We start from the raw sequence: 20,989 nt of genomic DNA, 5'->3' as shown, positions 1-20,989 counted from the left end.
AAAGGAAACATTATATTATTCATTTCCTTCCACAAGTGCTATTTCTTTGTTATTATGCACTACATAAACTAGTTGTGCATGTAACGAGCTTAGTCCTGGTATCGCTGATTTGGAACGTCGTGAGATGCGTGACTCCTTAAACTCAACCAGAGTTGACCCAGTTCTAAATGGGTACCTGGAAGAATCTGAGGAAGGTAAAGAGGAAAGGTGTGTGAAAGCACAGGATGGTTGACCTCCAACCCTCCGTTGCACTTCCGGCGGAAGGGTCATGAAACGGAGATAAGCTTCGCTGGTAGGGACTGTAAAGTCCAATGCAGAGTTCTTTTTTTTCTTCTACCGTATAGTAATACTAATAATAAAAAAAACTGACCAAAAATTCTAATCTAAATAGATCCTCTGATATAAGATGAAAAAGCTTTAATATTTTAGTAATGTAGATCGTTTTTAGGAAATATAACCGAAATTGCCATATCAAGAATTATAGACAGTGAGTGACCGAGGAGTTATCTTTTCAACAACCTGTAGCGAAACTTCAGCTTTTCTGGTGCAAAAACATTCATAGGCTTGAATGGGAAATATTTGATGAAACACATTTTGAATATTTACATCTTTTATGAGACATGTGGAAATCCTGGTTGTAACTTAATTATTAAGAGTAAAAACTTATTTAGTCTCCGATGTTTCCCATGGAAAGAAATAGAGACGTATCTTTTGGGTTTAGGAAGGCAGTAATCTCCTTAGTCTGTCCATGTTTAAAAAGGAAGGGGCTTTCCAGTTATAATGCCAATAATTTTTCTCTTTTAAAGCTTGGAGCTATGTCAGACCATCCAGAAATATCGGAAGTTCAGGTTCATAGCCTGTTGGAAAAACTCCGGCAAAAATCGATTTATTATCCAACAGTTCAAGATGCTCTTAAATCAGTCCGGTCGGCGATTAATGAACGAAAAGTTGCAACGGACATAAGCGAAAAAAGTCAGTATCAGGTGTGCCTTGATTCATTACAGACAAAAATCAAAGTCACTTCTCTTCAGTCGATGGTGGAGCGTTTGGAAGCTATTTCTAGGCAGCTAGGGTAAGTGATTTGCATTATGAAATTCCATGGTACATGGAATTATGATTGCATTATGCATTATGATATTATGAAATAAGGCATATATAATATGCTTTTGCACACGTGGATCTTTCCGACAACAATTAGAAAAAAAAATTTGTGAAAAGAATAAAAGGTAAAACTATAAATTTCCAACAACAAGATAAGAATACTGGCTATTATAAAATTAGAAAAACAGAGACGTGGGCTCATCAAAACTCAGTATTAAGGTTGACTTTTTTTTACCATAATATCCATAATATCTGAAAGTTTCAAACGATTAATTGAACTATGGTTGAATAATTGCTCCCAGTATCCTGTTATTACGTGCTACATTTCGTCGTAATGACCCTTGCAATCGATGACGTTCGTGACTCAAAAATAACTTTATTCTAAATTATTGTCAGCTTTGTAAAAAAGAGAGAATTTAAAATGAGTAGAAACCACTATAAATGTAAAAGTCTAAAATGACACAAATTACCAATAAGAGGTGTAGTGTTGCCACCCCTTCAAACTTCCAAAAGTCAGAGTGTCCGTTATGTTTGATCGAAAAACTAAATATATTGTTGAAGTTGAACGTTTTGTTAGGCCAGTACATTTCTAAGGTACTTCCCCATTATGTGGACACCTCGGCTATAGACAGTCGAGTAAATACAGTGGTGAAGATCCGTAAAGTGGGTAATTGCTATTTAAGTTGATCGAAGAGCAGGGTTTCTCGTTGAATTTGCAATTTAAACTGTTGTTTTTTGGGGTTTAGGGAGGGAAAACGTTTCGTAGGTAAGGTTACGTTACGTATTTACTGAATGATCTGCTTTACCCCAACCCCCCTTATGTGCAAATATATAGCCCAAACTTGTTTATAAACTATTATATATTCATCCTATTTTGTTTTATTTCATTAGCATTAACCAAACTTGACTTTTTATAGGTGTCCACATATTGAGAAGTACCATTTCTAGTATAGCTAAGTTGAAGGGGTTTAAAAGAAAAAAAAAACACAGATGAAAATTAGCGGCGCAAGAGTAGTCACAGTATGATTAGTATTGGCAGTTGTGGTAGCGGCAGTCGAACCAAGAATATCAGTCAAAGGATACGTTGTCGTAAGTGTACTCACGGTAGGATTGTAGGAGTTAGTAGATGCAGTAGCGATGGGAGTAGCGGGTCTCGTAGTAGTCGTAGTAGAAATTGTCTCGGTAAAAGCAGTCGGAAGTGGGAGTAGTTGTAGCAGTAGTTGGCTGGATACTTTCTACAAAGCTAAATTGTCTCGAATTTTTTATTTTAAGTTCATTTATGTATGTAATGAATTTTTATTCTGTAATCATTCAGATGATTACGACAAAAAAGTCAGAGAAATTTTAAATGATTCTAACACATATGAACAATTAGCCGATTACCGATCCGAGAGAAAAGTTTGTCCAGGAAGTCGGAAAAGAGCTTTCTTATCTAAAAGGAAAAGGAATTCAGTTTATCTTGGTCTCCCGTACGTTAAAGGGGTTTCAGGCCACATTTCAAAAAATCTAGGAAAAAATAATATACACTTACTAGAGACCCAGAAAAACTATCAATTCCCAAATTTATCAAGGTAAAAGCCCTATCCCGATAGGTGAAAATTGCGGTGTCTACAGAATTCCTTGTTCGTGTGGTCTTTGGTATTTCGAAAGAACTGATCAGCGACTTACTGATAGACTAACTCAGCAGTCTACCTCAGTTAATAACACACTTAAAAAGCGGAGAAAAAACAGAAAATTTGAACTCTGTAGTTGCAGAGCACACTTTTGAAAACCCGGACCATACTATTTTGTTTAATCAAGCTAGCCTGAAAGCATGACAAAGATATTGTCCAGCACTACAGAGAAGCTGTTGAAATTTATAAATAGCAACATTTAGGTCTAGCTTTGAACAGGGATTTTGGTGATTTAAGAATAAATGAGTCGTATTTCGGTTTTCTCAAAAGAGAAGCCGATACTTTAATAGTCCCAGATATAAAACTTGTACCACTTTCCCAATCACTTAATCAGACACATCAACAACCCCTTAAGTCTCAAAGAGAGTCTGCGAGGAATGCAATTATTAAAATCAGGAATCAGATGACATAGCTCTCCAACTCATTCAATGCTGTTTCGTTTTGGTTTGAGCGAATGAATGTTTTTCTTTTATTTCTCAGTTATTCGCTTGTATCCGTCAATGGCGGTTCAATCTTGAATTTCTTTGCAAATCACGGATATTGGTGAATGACTCACTTTTATTGTTGTTAGGTTTTAATTCTTGAAATTTTTTGGCTTTTATTGATTTTTCTTCATCTTTTAAATTTTTTGTTTTTTTCAGATTAAAATTGACTTTCCGCGTGTTATTTTGTTGGTTTTTTCTTTGCCACTCATACTAAACATATTTTTTCGTTTCGCACTAAAAAAGAGGAGTGTTTGTCCCTTCAAAATATTCGCTTTGTTTCTTTTTTTCAATATTTTCATTTGGTATTTAAAACCCCCATTTTTGCTCGTTTTTCTTTCTTTATGTTATGTCAGGCCAATGTGGTTTAAGAAATTATCTTCGTCATGCTTAATTTTTATTGGATTAAATTTAATAATTTTGTATCAATCCCTGAATATTCCCGGAATAATCAAGAATTGATTGTTTTCTATAATTATTAAATATGAAACGGTTCGACAAAAGGATACAACATAAGAGTTGCATCGCTTTTTCGCTTGCGAAAATTTTTTGGGTACTATGTTTTGGTTTTTGGACACGCGAATTGCAATTTGAGTCTCAGAATTACAGTTACCGGCTGCAATTTAGCTTCCTAGTTGTAGAGACCATAAATCTTGTATGATTCTGATTTCAACTAGGTTTAAATTGCCTTCTTTTCACATAAATGTTTATTTCTGTGAACTATTTAAGATCTGGCTTTTCTATTCAAAGCAGATACAGGGGATTAAATTATTTATTTTTAATTGATGGAATAACAACTGTTTAGGACCATTGCCTAAATCATTTCTGAATGACCATGACTGGAAGGAAGTGCAGCATATCCTTACATACGGAAGTTGGGTGGAGGGGAGGGGGAAGAAGTCCCAGGGCTCTATCTTGGGCCCTCTTATGATATAAACTAAAAATCTATGATAAAAATCTTATGATATAAACTAAATATATGATATAAACTATAAACTAAAAATGCAAGATTCTGATTTCGACTAGATTTAATGTGTCCTTTTTTTCTACTAAATCAACTATAAGCCCCTGATCATACAAACAAAAATTTTGCATGATATTGATTCCTAAAGTATGCTACATGTCTTTCTTTTTGCAAAAGTGTATATATGAAGCCTCTGTTTTGGAACGGGATACTTGCATGCCTTCACCCATGAGACTACATGGATCATCCTCCCCTCAAAGATAAATGTTTTGCACCTGTTCTATCCGTCATCCTATAGCTCTCTTTAGCAGAGCTTTGTTGCTATTAGGATCTTTAATTTAAGTTAAATTTAAATTTATTTAATACATTTTTAGCGGCAAGTCTATATATATATTTTTTATATATATATATATATATATATATTATATATATATATATATATATATATATATATATATATATATATATATATATATATATATATATATATATATATATATATATATATATATATATATATATATATATATATATATATATATATATATATATATATATATATATATATATATATATATATATATATATATATATATATATATATATATATATATATATATATATATATATATATGTATATATATATATATATATAATATATATATATATATATATATATATATATATATATATATATATATATATATATATATAATATATACTATATTTATAAGTGAGCAATAATTGTGTATTCATGTATGTATTATTTTTCTCGGAAATGGCTCCATATTTTTTCTTTGAAATTTGGCATCCTGAGGTACTGTGGCCTAAAAAAACGATCTAGATAGGTTAGAAGTTTGAGAAAATTTGTTAAGAACCTTAATTTTTGAAACAAAAAATTTATGTGAGTGGCGTCAATTGTATATACATCAGTATTGCAATGACGTTGTCACTTGTCACTTTAATGTGGAAAAATTGAGGATTTTCCTGCATGGAAAAATTTACATTAAATTGCTTAAAGAGCAAAAACTGGTAACAGCAAAAATATTTGTATGTATTTTGACCAAAGGATTACAACAATTCAAAAGCCGTAAAAAACAAAAGCGAAAGTTTGAAGCTTAGTAGAAATTGTTGTTAGAAATTGGACTTGATCCAATAAGCAAATATCTTTAAAAAGACTCAGTATGAAATCACATATCACTATGAAAAACTTATCTAGAGGTAGACGCGAAAAAGGAAAACTTACAAGTGTTATAAATAATAATTCGTTTGAAGAAAAAGAAGTTTGTCCCACCACCTGAACAATTAACACATTTACAACCTAGACTATCATGTAATACTAGACCAATAAGGGCAGCTAATAGAATAGAATAGATTTATTTAATATAAAGGGCTTTCATAGTTTTGGCCTAGGCCGCAACTAAATAACGCTATTTTTTTACAACATGGGTCACTAAAGTACAGAAAAAAAATTTACGAACGATTAAATGCACTAACAAAAAAAAGGACGAAAGAGTTTACGAAACGATTTGCACGGCACAATGGGGGTTCAAGCTTGATTTTGATTTGTGTATTCAGAGTTTTAGTACAAGTAGGTGGTATTAACAAATGGTACTTTTCATATACTATTAACTAATATCAAAATTTTTACGACCATTAGTTCATATAGACACTCACGGAGACGAAACTTTCCGCAGTTCGAGAGCGGACTCATGAGAGATATGATTTGGACATAATATGATTATTGTAGCACTTTTCTGCACAGCTTCGATGTCACTACTTACGTATTCAGTACTATTCACTTGCGGTCCCCAGACTGGGCATGCGTACTCTAGCGATGGCCGCACATAACACAAATATGCCAGTCTGAGTTGTGTTGTAGAAAAACCTGGGCGCCGCAAAGTCACTAACGATCTCCAGGCGTAATTTCCTTTTTTCACTAGATTTGCAACATGCGGGCTAAAAGAGCAGTCTGAGCTAAAAGTGACACCGAATATAACTGCGGTTGAGGTGGTTGGGTACCATGGTTCAGGACAGGAGAGATCACTTTATAGAGGGTTGAACCTCATCTCTTTTGTTTTACTCTCGTTGATTTGCAGCCCGTACGTGTCACACTGGCTGACGAAAGTTGACTTGAGGTCACTACTGAACTGTGGAACGACTTGGAGCTTGTCAACCAGGTACTTCAGCAGGTTAAATAAGTCGTTAACGTATTTAAACCGATCGCCAACTCCCAAAAGAACGCAATTTATCAATGCTTGAAATAGAAGGACTGCTTGTTTGATGCCTCGAGGTGCACCACGGGTAACTTTGCCCCATTCTGAATCAAGATCTCCCTAGAAGAGCGCGTAGACACACTGATAACGGCAGCGAATAAAATCGATAACAAGTAGCAGAATATGCTTCTTTGCACCCATCGCCTTCAAATTCTTGGCAGCGGTAATATGGCGGATTAGGTCAACGCTTTTCGATAATCAGCTAAAAGGAAGTCCACAGTAGTATTCCCTTGATCTAGCCATTCATTTATGAGGTGGAATAGTCTCACCAAATAGTGAGTAGTGCTACGTTCCTTCAGACAACCGTACTGAAAGGGGTCTAGGGAAGGGCTATTTGAGAAAGAAGTTCGCGGTAATGAAAGATCCAGTCACTTTAGGTTGGTTGTGAGTAATTGAGATCGGCCGTAGTTGGTCACACGATTTGGGACCTTTTACTTTCGGTATACCTCGTACGTATACCTTCTTCCATGCCCGAGGAAATTTTTGTTCCCTAAAACACAGGTTAATCACTGAAGTGAGGGGTTTGGCTGGGAAAACTGTGCATTCAATAAGTAACTTTACTGGTACATCTCCAGGATGTGAAGAACAGTTCTTTTTCAGTTTTTTGATCTCCTTTAAAACCGAATATTCCGTCACATCAACGATCGATTCTTCAGAAGAATCTCTTATCAGTGTCTCAATTTCACAGTCACTGACGGAAGGGTAAGTTCCGTTTGAGAAAAACGTGTTTACTTCAGTAGATGTCACTAGTGTTCCGTTATCTTTATGTATTTTAAGGTCACCGGTGATGTTCTGTCCGGTCAAGCGTTTGACCTCAGAATGCCGGGTCCGAGGATCGGTATTCAACAGTGGGGACACTATCTCGCGAACGTAGCGTTTCCTAGCATCTCTGTTTACCTTCAGTATATGATTCCTCAGTTTGTTTGCTGCAGGTAACTAACCGCTGGAGTGAAGCTGGCAGCAGGTCTTGATCATGGCTTTAATTTCCTGCGTCACCCATGGTTTGTCGCTTTCACTGACAACCACGGTTTTTGTAGGGAAATGTTCGTGATACTTGTTTAAAAGCAGAGAATAAAGTGATTCCACTTTCAGGTTCAGGTCTGTCACTGAACAGATTTCCTCAGATCTGGAAGTCCCAATCCAGCGTCCAAAGGGACAGATAGATTCTTTGGACAAGGGTTGGGTGGTAAGTCGTGTCTTTTTTGGCTTTGGAAAATGAGCCATAGCTTCCCACAGAAGAACGAAGTGATTTGAATTTTGAAGCGGGCCGAGAGAGTGCGGGGGTTTGTAGTTATCGGCTAGATTCGTGAAAATAAGGCCCAGTGTACTACCACTCTCATGGGTGGGAACAGTAACGATTTGCTTTAAGTCGAACATATACGACACCCATTGCTTATTGCTTTGATTAAAGTCGCCAGCTATTATGAATGCAGGTGCTGCGTATTGTCGGCGAAAATTGTCAATGCTTGTTTGAAGGCACTGTATAAGCTCCTTCCTGTTCTTTGCATTTTCTGGGTAGTAAACAGCTGCTATTATGATGCACGAGAATTGTCTAGAAAGAAAATGCAGTTTACACTCAGCCCAGATCACGTGAAGACAGGAATCAGTGGGATTACCTAGGACTTTATAAAATAAATCCTGCCGGATGAATAGTCAGACACCTCCGCCATGGCGCTCCAAGCCCCGATCTTGTTTTGTGTTAAAAAGGCTCATGTAGCCTTTGATAAACCCAGTTTCGTCTGTAGTGCCCCAACACTCCTCTCTCTCTCTCTCTCTCTTTCTCTCTCTCTCTCTCTCTCTAGTTATTGCTGCTATAGGGCAGCCAATCTGTTTAATAAGGACCCCCAGTTTGTCCATCTTATTGTTTAATGACCGAGCATTACACAGTAAGAAGTTTGGTAGCTTCGTCTTTGCGGAGAAACTGACTGGTTCAAGAGAAGGAGGGCTCATGTCAGTTGGTAATACTGGGTCAGAATACCTGGTTTTCAGTACGGGTGGGATTTCGTAAGGAGGTTCACAATAGATTGTCTTAGTTATTTTATGTTATTGTAGTTATTGTATAGATTGTCACAGTTATTGTCTTTTGTCTTGCACTTCTCAGGGGTCTCGATTTCCTTTCGGACACGAGAACAGGGATACTAATTCGCTGGCATCGTCGTCCGCCTCTCTTTCCTCGCCATCTACGTTTAGTCTTGCGTACGACACACGCAGAGTCCTCTGATGGCTTTCGAAGAAGCCCGAATAACCACAGACTGACGAAGTTAGATGGTGCTGCTACCAAACTGGATGAATAAGTTGGCTTTCTCATACCGAATCGTCATGACAAGTGCACAAAATGAAGCGAGGAGGACTAATTCTCCGATTCTTTACACTATCACGCAGGAAACTCTCATCAAAGGAAGTAGCAAAACTAGGTAGGCCAATTCTTTGAATAGACTGACAAATGTAGAGAAATTTAGATGGCACTGTAGTCAGTTGAAGTGAATTAAATCTTCTTAAAAAGTCTTTAATTAGTAAAGATCGTAATAATTACACTTACAAAACTAAGTGGGCCTTCTTAAACAGTCTTTTTGACAGTTAAAGGTAAATTGCACTTACAAAGCTAGGTAGGCCAATTTATTGAGCAGGGTGACAAATGTAGATGGCGCTGTAATCAGTTGAAGTGAATTAAATCTTCTTAAAAAGTCTTTTTAATATGTAAAATTCATTATGATTGGACTTACAAAGCTAGGTGGGCCTTCTTAAACAGTCTTTTTGATAGGTAAAGGTAAATTGCACTGACAAAGCTAGGTAGGCCAATTTATTCAGCAGACTAACAAATGTAGATGGCGCTGTAGTCAGTTGAAGTGAATTAAGTCTTAGAAACACTTTTTTATAGATAAAAATCATTATGATTACACTTACAAAGCTAGGTAGGCAAATTCTTTGAAAGAAAGCACCATCACAACGAAAATCTGTCGAAAACTCCACACGAACAAGCTAAACTAGAGTGGCGCAAAAGCAGCTGTAATAGCGCTTGAAAATAAAGAGCGTTTTGTCCCACCACCTGTACAATAAACAAATTTACAACCTGAACCATCATGCAAGACTAGGGAACAATAAGGGCAGTTAAAGCAAAGGGCATTGGCAAATTGTTTGAAGTAATGAAAATCCAAAATGAAGTAGGAAGAATAATGGGATTAGAAGATAAGCGACAGCGGGTGCAAAACATGCTAAAATTGAAAATAATAGTTATGATGATTGGGTTTGGATTCTGACATGGATAAAGTAAGCAATGCTTACCATAGTAAGTTTCGGCAATATGTTTTTCATGATAACAAAAGACAAGCCGGGGCAAAAGTCGACGCTCAACATTTTATAAAAGCTCCAAGCGATGAAATGGCTATAAATAACGACATTAGAGTTTATAAGGACGTTAGCCAAGAACCTAATACTGCAACAGTCTCTGTTAAAAAAACAACAGTTCGGCGTTGTGTTTTTCATAATGAAAAAAGACAAGCAAAGACAAGGAAAAAGTTAAAGGTCCAATAACAAAAAAAATAATTTTACAATGGCGCTAATTCTAATTTAAGGTCATTTTAAATGTTTAAGGGGTTGATTGGCGAAAATGAAGCACAGATAAATGTTATTATGAAACTAGTGAAAGTGAGAATCGCAACAGCTAAAGAAAAAGGCATGGAACAAACGACAACGAGAATCACATCGAATTGTAACCGAAATTTTGAATAGTGATGTGCAGTTTGAAACTGGAAAAGACGTATTTGTTATCTATAATGCCTTAAGAAATTAAATGAGATGGTGCGTGAATCTAAACTGCTAAAGCAAAAGGCATGGAAAAAACTTTTTGAGGTAAGTATGGATTTCAATGAAATTTACGGTTGGAAAAGAAGAAATAGCGATGACTGGCCACAAAAACGATCTATATAGGTCAGGACTTCAAGAAAGAATTTATTTTTTTCACAGTGTGAAAAAATACGATATTCGTATTATTGAACCTTTGGTGACGTCATGACATCAAGAAAAGGCTTTAATTGTCTGCCATTAAAAGACAAGCCACAATGAGAATATACATATAGAAGCCTGCCGCGTGCTGAGATCCGGGACCCAGCGGTGAAGCCGCCAGGCTCCCGGTACTATATATATCTTTGTATATATATGTTTTTTTTATTTCGATCTATTATATTGTTTATAAATATGATTGAGTTATGTTTTGAAGAATTTTTCAAATCTTTTCGGCAGGCGTGCCGGTCTGTTTGTAATGCATCCATCCTTCTATTTTCTTTAACTTTGTTCAAAATATCCCTCGAAACTAATTCTTTCATTTCTCATCAACCTAATGTCTACTTAAGTATTCAGATGTTGCTTTAAAATGTTTAGTTGAGTGTTTCAGTCAGATGTTTTGTTAATATGCTGCTCTACTTTGACAGGCGACAACAAAAATGAAAAACTGTATAACGTGTATAATAAACGGCCTACCGCTAAAGTTGTTCATGCATTGACGTATTATAAAACCGGTTTTTTAGTTGGTTTCTTTTAGCGTGGGACAAGATAAAGAGAAGTGACAGAATAGATGGAAAATATATAATTTGGGCTACATATTGGCACATTAGGAGGGGGGGAAGTATTTGAACTGTGTGAAGTTAGAAAACAATTCTTACTGTATAAAATACAGAATAATTGTACCTAACACATTAGGCATGCAGACCCGCTATACTTTAACCCCATCCCCGTTAATGTGCAAATATATTGCCAAAGAACATTAGGCAGGGCGTATATCATACAAATACCTATAACTTTTATCTATAACTGTATATGTAATTTGAAGAAACATCTGGGTGTTTCCATTATATGACACAAGCTGATTGATTTTACGACACTTCAAATCTTTCATAGTCTAAATGTCAAATAACTTTGGTTCTGGGTTTGAAATTCCCCCTCCTCCAGCCCTCGGGGAAAGAGCTACAAATTATGCTAGTTATCCATCGTTAACATCTATAGTTTTTTATGGAAGGCGTGGTAAAAACTTTGCAGGAGGCTCATTTGATTGGAAATCAAAATACCTTTTGCCTTTTTAAGAGTCGAAAGTGATCCTGCGAAAGTTTAGGAGTGGTTAACTAACGGGGGCATATAAGTTTTGTTATGGAAGTGGTGGTCGTATAAACTTTAAAGGAGGCTCATTTAATTGGAAATTGAAAGTTCTGGTTCTTTTTTAAGAATCAAAAGGGATGGAGGGCAACTAATAATTTTATCAAGGTAATAGTGGCCTTTCCATTGCTACAATATTTCTCTGGGTAGCATAAAATGTGACTTTCACATGCCTATCTGCACAGAGACAGAAATGGTGAGGCGGGCTAAATTGAGCCTCGCCAAGGAATTCTTTTTTTTCTGTGAGTCAATTGCTAGTAGGAACTTTATTTTAGCAATTTGAAATGGCAATATTTTTCTTTTTCAATGTATATAGGCTACAATGTTCCAATGTATTTTAAAACATGTATATTATGTATCTAAACATTATAGAACCTTATAAAGCTCCTAAGGGTGGTTGAGTTCCCACTTATTGTTGGAAACATACGTTATTTTCTAAATATCGAAGTATTTCTACCAAAGTTAAACAAAGTGATCAGAAGGTAAAGAGTTATATGAAAGAGCGTATACGTCTTATGTATAACTGCATCTGTTATTTGAAAAGGTATCTGACTGTTTCCATTGTATAATACAAACTGATTATGTTCACCTCTTATTAAAACCATAATCGCCAATGCCGTAGCAGCGGCTTATTCATTATTTAGTTGTTGGGTTATTCTTGACAGAGAAAGTTTCATAGTACATCTCGATGATATTACTCCTGAATTTCATATTACTGTACTATACTGTATCTACCTTTTGTCTTTGTTAGTTTTCCCCAATTCCTATGAGACAAAATATAAAATAAAAAGACACATTAAAAAATCAGAAAGTAAGCGATTATTATCATATGCTGCAATATGTTGCACAATAATATGATTTCAATCTCTTAGATTTTCTAAATCTCGCATTTTAAATCCTTTTGTAACGATTCTTTCTCCTAATCTTTTTCGTTCTCTAAATTTCGTATAAAATTTCTTAGATTATGTAGATTTTTAATCTGTTTTTCCTAGATAACAAATTTTCAGCTGATATAGTCGAGCGTCTTTTTGGCTGATCGACTGGCTTCCAAAGCTTAAGAAGTGTATTTCTTGGAATTGTTTCAAGATCTTTGTTGGGACTCCATCGCTACCAGGTGCTGATCCACCTTCCATGGCGCTTATGCATTCTTCGATTTCTTCTTCCGATGCGGGTTTTATCAGATCATAATCGTGTTCTTTCAGTGGGAAACTGGTCTCATTCTCTGTATTCGATAATTCGTCACTGAACCAGCATCCAAACGAATAGTCTTCCTGAACCACGTCGTTGTAGTATGTAGGCCCTATTTTTGGGTCAGGTACTTTTGGCTGAGCCATGGAGGCCCCTTTTTTTTTATCATTTTCCAGAAAGACCGCATATCACTCTTTTCACAAAACTGGATCGGCTCCTCCTTACCGTTTTGAATAGACAGTCTCTCCTTCTTTGTTAAATGTTGTTTATACTCCCGGCTAACATTTTTAAGCCTTGTCACTAGTCGAAGCCTATTTTCCTCTCTTTCCTCTTCCTTCAAAATCTCCATTTCTTTAATCAATTCTAATTTTTTTATTCTACATTCCTCATAAAAAAAATTCTATATCCTTACGACCTCTTTTATTTTAAAGAAATGGGCCTGCTATTTCATGTAAAATCACAGTGAACTCTTCTATCAATCTATCATGGTTATTTATCTTCTCTAAATCACTCAGTATTATAGCTACACCATTCTCTGAAAACGCTTCATTTAATTTAACCTTTTCCTCTGTAGACCATTCCCTAGGTATCTGACGTCAGATACTAGATTTTGGCGTAAATGTTGATTTCTAGTATGTACATACTAGGTACCATGACACTAAGACAATGGTGAGCTCCTGCGTAGATACTAGGTAATATCAACGAAACTAAGAATCGGAGAATAATTTCGTTTGCACCATTGGATTCCTCGTGGTCTAATTAGGCTGGATCCACTCTTAACTCAAATTCGAATTTTTTGTAGATACTTGGTTTTATCAGAGGACATACACTTCTGACCATTTTCCGATAACTGTCAACGTAAAAATTTCTGCTGCTGCCCCAACAGCCAATATTATAGTCTGGTTTATCAAAGAAGAGTGGGAAAAGACAGACGCATCATCTTTCCAATCGATCTTTGATACTATCCTTCGCAAGATTAAGATCCCTTTCATTCTTTTGCAAAAATCTGCAGTTATATCTCTGGACGATGTTCGTGTGCTTCTGACATTAATTGTGCTCTTATTTGCCATGCCATTAAATGCGGCATAAAAGCTGCTGTGCCGACAGTGAAAATCAGGCGTGGAATGCGAATTCAAGGTTGGTCCTGGAACTCCGAACTGAAATCTGCTTTTCAGAAATCTATGTTTTGGTTCCAAGTCTGCCTTGATTGTGACATACCACGAACAGGCTGGGTTAACTGTGTCCGGAAACACACAAACCGTGTATTTGCCAAAGCTCTAAACAAGCACAGGAGCGACTGCATAACAGATTTTTCTGAAAGCGTGAACCAAAATCCTAGTGCCCTGTGGAAACATGTCCTGCGACCCAAACGTTATGCTACGCTGAACTCTGTTCCTGGTTAAGTTCTCTGGGAAGACCATTACCGCCGAGAGTTTGCACCTTCCCCCCTCCAATCTTAATGCAGAATATGCTGAATAGCTTAACTGCAGTTTACAATGCCCTACGAATAGTGATTTTGTTGTGACACGAAGTATGGTTATCTCAACTATAATGAAGTTGAAAAAAAAATTCAGTAAGGGTACTGATGGTATCTGCGGGGCTGCTCTGGATTTTAGTAGTGATCTTCTGATTGACCACCTGAGCTTACTGTACCAAATAATATTCTCCCCTGGAATAGTGCCAAAATCCTTTTTGCGAAGGTAAACTGATCCCCGTGTTAAAGCGAGGTAAACCTCCCAACCTTTGCAGTCCGTATAGACCCATTAGTGTGTCGAATGTTTTTTGTAAGTTATTTGAGTTGCTAACATGCGATGCAATTCGGTCAAAATGTTACGTTCCTTCGGGGCAATTTGGCTTTCAGAAGGGACTAGGGTATGGTAATGCCCTGTCAGCTCTGTGTGCTATACTTTTGGATGCTGATGCAGCTAGTGAATCTCTAGTTCTTGGTAGCCACGATGTGCACCGTGCATTTGATTCGCTCGTCCACGAATATATTTTGTATTCGGCATATAAGAGGCGGGTCAACCCTTCGGTGATAGGAGCGTATCGGGATTTATATGGTAATATTCCTGATATGAGTGATATGTATGTTGTCTTACCGGTTTATAAGGGAGTGAGACAGAAATCTATTGTTTCACCTGTTTTTTTTAATAATGCAATAATAGAGCCACAATCGCTAATTGAATGTTCATGCATAGTTCGCGGTTTGAATCTAAGTCTAGTTTATTATGCTGATAATGTGTTTATGCCTTGTCGGACCATTGCGCGCCTCGAGGGGAATTTTAAAATGTTAAACAATGAATACTGGAAGGTTAGTCTTTGTTTCAATGCAGCTAAGTCTGAGATTGTTCTTTTTAATTGGAAAGATTCGACTGATGTATCTATTAGACTTGGTGATATTACCGTTAAGCCAGTGTCTTCGTTAACTTATTTGGGCCTTCCTGTTGGGACTTCCGTCCGAGCTGTCCGCTCGCTCATAGTTAGCCACCCGCAAAAACGTATTTCGGCGTCATATGATAACATTGTGGCAAGCAAACTCCGTTTTAATCGCATGATTTTAGCTAGGTTGTATAGCGCAACCGCGCTGCCGCATATTCTATATAATGCACCATTCTGGAGAATGCTTCAGAAATCAGACATTAAGCAAATTCGGTCCTACTACTTTCGTTATGCAAAGTATCTGTTGAGACTATCTTTGTGGACGCTTAACTCATTTATTAGCCTTCATTATAAACTTACAGAACCATGTCAGGCCGTTATAAAACAGATCGACAATTTAACGCAAGGCTGTCGCACGAGGGGTCGTCCCTCCTACGGCAGTAGTGTCGATGTAGTGCTTTTAAGTATTTGTTCTGTATTGTTTTATTTTATTTTTTTTTCTCCTTTCTTTGTTTTTTGTGTATTATGTTGTACTCCGTCTTCTTGCTTTTTTTTGTAGTGACGGGTTCGAAAATAAATAAATAAGTAAATATGAATTTAGTTAAACAAGATCACAGCAGAAGCAGTAAAACTTGATAGCTTCTTATTTGAGTTTAAATTTTGAATTTCAGGTTGAATTTGACCAAGGGACCTTCAGGGATGGAATGGTTTATATCCTCCGACATGTTTTACTTAGAAGTTATTCTCGACGCTACTGGAGTTGTCAAAGATGTAAAAATACAGCACGAAGGGTATAAAGAACAACAGGTATTGTATTTTGGTATTTGTATTTTAGCATTTTAAATATTTTAACAATTCTTTCATATTAGTTAATATCTAAATATTAACATAATTAAGAATTATTAATATTGATGAGTATAATATAATAAATATTTAGGATATTTAGCAATTTAAGTATTTTAAGTAATTGAATATTGTATTTTAACATTTTAATAAAGCGAAATAAATATTAAATATCACTTGTTTTAAAGGATGATTTTGTTTATAGCTATATACGCGAAGAAACGCATCTTCAATGTGTCAAATGCAACCAATCTAGAAAATTTAAAGATTTATTAAAAGCTGCAAAAAAGTTAATGCCGATGGTCTAGCTACCGGCTATTACGTACAACAATTTAAAAATAATGATATTAATGAATGACATCAAGGTAAAAGCTTAGCTAAAGATCAAAGTTATCGACCAAGGATAAGATTTTAAGTAAAACTCGTATAACAATAAGGGGCGTTCAGAACAATGCTTTACAATCAAATATTTAAAATTAACATCGAAACAAACGTTGTACTGTTTATTCGGCTTAAAAGAAAATGACAAATTGGCTTGTACACGATGCACACACCTCTTCAGTAGGCAATAAAGAGTAGCTTTGAAAACTAAAATTCGATCTCTGATAGTCAGACAAATTCGAAATTTGAAAGAAAGAAGAAGCAGTTTTCGTCTGAAGTTCAATGAAAAGATCTGAGGATTTGAACGTTACAGTAATTTGTCATTGAAACTAGGGGAAATAAGCTTGGGTGAAGAAGACACGCCGAAATCAGGGCAATGAGTTCGCTTTAAAATGTAAAAAAAAAATTCGACCCGATATCATTGTGATTACGGGGGGTTGGAGAGTAGCAGGAAAGGGAACGTTCGGGTGGCTGGTTGTCCCTCATTCACTCTCGGCCCTTAAAAGGAGCACAAGAACCGGTCATTTTTCAGTTGAATTTTGACCACCCTTCCATGCGACATGGTTGGGGAAAAACAATTTCTGGCCCATTGTTGAGCCCCGTGTTGGGGGAGCTAATATTTATTTTTCTGGTTATTATTCTATATTTGGATCCCCTTAGCCTGAAGACTTAAGAATATAAGTTTGAGCAAATCGGGCGAACAGTTTTTTGATCCTTTTTTGGGAGGAGGGAAGATGGACCGTGCCCTATACAATGTTTTTGTATATTAGACTCCCCTTTGCCCAAGGACTTGCAGCTGTAAGTTTCTAACTGATAAGGAAGTTTTGGCCCGTTTCCCGTGGTACTCAAAATATTAAAAAAAATATTATCTTCATAAGTATACTAGTATACTGAATAATATATTACCAAAAAAGTAAAAATACTAAAAAAAAGCATATCTAGTCAATTTTTTTATTGTGGTGTGACTAGTCATGTTGTGACTTGTCATTCACAGTCACATTCAAGCTGTGACAGGGGCTAAATTTTAGATTTCGAATGACATCTCTAAAATGCCATCTCAAGTGTTTCGAATGGTGGGTAAAAGGATACAAATATTGAATCTATAAAGGGGAAAGAAGGAACCTTTTTTGAATTTTGTAAAAAAAGAAGCTTTTTTAAAGTTCCAAGCCTTGAAACAAAAAAAAATATCAGTTTTTTTTTTTTTACTTCGAAGGGAGATTTTTTCGTGAAGAATTTGATCAGAACTTCTTCTTTTCTGTTTGCGAATTAAGAAGGATAAAAAAATAACGAAAGCAGAAGGGATTTCGAAGTATGTTTTTATTTGTTGAAAATATTGTTTGCGAAATAAACAAATATCTATGTTTTTAAATAAATATGTGAACTATATTTGTACAAATAGACAAATAAAAAAACCCTTGAACTATAGCGAGAACTTAATTCTGAAGGTGATTTCCAATGTAAACCCTCTATTATAAAATTTTGCACCATGTGACGGTTTTGTCATACATATGTCAAAACTTTTACTTAGGCTCATCCTCCTCTACCAAAGATGCACCCACTCCATAAAGGTTGACTCTCTTATCATTATTTTTATTGTTATGGGTGAACTTACAAATTGAGTCTAAGCTCAGGCTAAAAAGGTCCATTGCCACCACAGCAAAAAAAAAAGAAAAGACAATAGTATGCTACCAATAGCCACTGGGCTAATGGTGCGCCCCGGGCATGGTATTTTCAGATAGGGCTTGCCTGTCTATTTTTTCTGTTTTGTAGAATAGCTTTCCTTGGTAGTGTCACATCGTTCGCCACTGTTTTCCCTCATCCTGAGAACCTCACCCACCAGCTTCAGATCGATTTCGGAAGGTAGCAACCGCCCCTCAAAAGAGAAGGAGCCATCCGCCACTTGCGAGTCATCAGGGCAAGTGGCACTTGATCATCAGAACTGGTACTGGCGAAAGAACTCGTTTTTCTCACCTCGGAGTGCTCCTCAAAAGGATCTTTTCTTGTGCCATGGTTGGCGGTTCATATGTTGAGAGGATTTACCCCCGGGCATAATTTTGGCAGGCATTATTTTCCTCTGTCTAACCAATCTCGATAGCGTATTCTACAAAGTACCCTGCCTTATGGTCTAACACTGTACAAGACGGCCGGTGGGTGGACAATGATTACAACTAGTAGTAGTAGCAGGGTCATATCCAGGAATTTTTCGGTGTGGGGGGGGGGGGGTAAAAAAGATTTTTCGGGGGGTTACAAAAAAAACTTAAAAAAATGTATCGAAAGTTTGTTTATATTCATTTTTGTTACGTTTTTGCGAGTCGGACAAACATTTTCGGGGGATGGGGGGGGGTGTTCAGACCCCCTAACCCTCCTGGATACGGCTTTGAGTAGTAGGTCCTTATGTGTGCCTACTACTTTCAGCTGCACCACGAGAAGGTTGTCACCACTATCCCATCATCCATTTTATTGTGTAATGATTGTACACTTTCTTCTTTTAAGGAATTTTTCACGTGTCACTTTTTTTTAATTGACACTGCTCCTATGCATTTGAAGTTTTGTTAGAGAATCTAATATGATTTACCTGTTGAATTATAATTTCTAGTCAAGTTGCTTTTGTCGTTTGCGGTTACTTTATAATTACGTTTTTCTGTGACTTGTTTTAGTAGTTTCAGAAAGAGCCGATGATATGTGGCAACCGTGATCGATTGAAATATCTCAAGTGCATTATTGAATTCTGAATTTTGCTTAATTTCAGATGCACTATTTAGATTTGAAAAATAAAGTAATGAAAATTTAAGACCCGAAGATTGAGATAACACCGTCCATCAAAATACTACCATTAATATTCCAAAATACATACGGGAAATAAAAGGTTATATTAGTTACAAAACACCAATGAAAATTGGCGGTTGCCAATTTTCTTGATTTTTTTTCGCCAATTTTCAACTATACTTCATTTGGGAAAAAAAGGGAAAGGAGTGTAAAATTTGAGTACTTTATAAAATGATATAAAAGCTCTGTCAGGGTCAAATAATATTCCCGAGGTACATGGTAACAAAAGATCAATTTACCAAATTAAACGTTTTTGATCTTTGTTTGGGGTATGTACTGATTATAAATGATAATATGTTCATCAGTGTTTGTCCTTTTTAAAGCAATGCTCGTTGCACTGTCAGTAATTAATTTTGAATGCATTTCTTATTATAGAGTTGTCCAGAGATGGTTGAATGTTTAAGTCGTGGGAACTTTTCAAGCTTGAATAAGCATTTAGAAGGTTTGGCTCACATCTACAAGCTAAGCACAGATTCTCAGGAAAAGTCGAATATATTTATGGCTATAAATGCATTGGAAAGTGATTTGTACTCCATTTTTGCAGCCAGTGCTCCTCAAAATGATGCCACTTCTATATTTTACTCCCCTGTAGGACTCGTTCAGAAGCGACGTGGAGGTTTGTTTTCTTCTATTTCCTCCTTTTGGTGTGTCCATATTCGTCTTTTCATACGCTAAAGTCACATTGGCAGTCATTAAACAAATAAATGCATATATTTTACAAGGGGGAGTAAATATGTCGCATATTGTGTTGCTTAAACCAATGAGTATGTTTGAAATTTCCATAATTTACAAATGGACTAAAATGAGGTTTGTGAAGTTCAGGTGCAGTAATGCAGAAGACTGAAATTTCTTTGAAAATCTTGAATTACAGCCTGGCCAATTAAAAAAAAAAGCCGCATTGATTGGTCTAATCTGTTTGTTAATTATATTTGAATCTTAGGATATTTGAAAGTTTCTGTTTCTTCCAAAATACGTCATGACCTCTTTTCTCCCTCACATAAATAGTGGGTTCAATCCTGCTTTGTAGGGTTATAATGAGAGAATGGTTGAGATGTCTTGGACAAGTTCTGTAGATGAAAGGTGACAGATTGCCAAAGATCATTCTTGTCGGCCAACCGTCTAGGGCCAAACGAAGAGCAGGCCGTCCCCAAATGGGGTGGAAGGAGGGTGTAAGGAAATATTTAAAGGTAAGGGAAACTTCTTGGAAGGGTTTGAAAAGGGAGGTTTGAATAGATTGGGACGGAGAAGGAGTGCGCGTAGCTGTGTTGGCCTCAGGTGGCTTGATTCTGCAGTGAGTTGTTAGTTGTAGTAGTAGATCCTGAATAACAATTGAAAACCCGAATCTCCCTCTTTAGTTTTTCTGTTTTCATGTTAAATTCATAGGGTTTATAGCAGTAACAACTTTTTTGTTACCGTAACTAAGCTCTTTCCAATACCTGTTTTTGTTGTATAAATTATATAAACAAAATATTTATCAATGTACAATGCGTGGTTGAGTAATTTTGGCCTTGTCTTGGTATGTGGCACTTAGAAGTTATATCAGGTAGTCTTTTACCTAGTGTTGCCGAAAGATATTGTATCCCAGTCATGGGATATATCATTATACAACATGGGATGCTGGGACATGGGATACTCGGACCATCCCAGTCATGGCCCATGTTTGCTTCTTCTGTAAATTAAATATGGTTCTGCGAATCGGCCCGTTGGCCAAAGTCTAAAGATGAAGATACT

At 36.3% G+C, this 20,989-nt stretch overlaps 1 protein-coding gene across 4 annotated transcripts in view; it reads left to right on the top strand.

Annotated features, from left to right (window-relative positions):
* Positions 1-20,989, top strand: part of MED1 (Mediator complex subunit 1) — a 102,822-nt gene that overhangs the window by 19,077 nt on the left and 62,756 nt on the right. For all 4 annotated transcript variants that reach the window (XM_089104231.1, XM_089104189.1, XM_089104283.1 and 1 more), the window contains 3 exons: positions 807-1,072; positions 15,880-16,015; positions 19,634-19,874. In XM_089104231.1, the coding sequence (XP_088960357.1) occupies positions 816-1,072; positions 15,880-16,015; positions 19,634-19,874 (634 nt within the window). In that variant the 5' untranslated portion in view covers positions 807-815. The remainder of the gene's footprint in view (positions 1-806; positions 1,073-15,879; positions 16,016-19,633; positions 19,875-20,989) is intronic.

This window comes from Artemia sp. Qi Xiang Cuo, chromosome 1, assembly GCF_049724085.1.
Source record: "Artemia sp. Qi Xiang Cuo chromosome 1, ASM4972408v1, whole genome shotgun sequence".
NCBI lineage: Eukaryota > Metazoa > Arthropoda > Branchiopoda > Anostraca > Artemiidae > Artemia > Artemia sp. Qi Xiang Cuo.
Note: the sequence above shows the minus strand (reverse complement) of the source record. Positions and strands in the feature narration are given on the sequence as shown.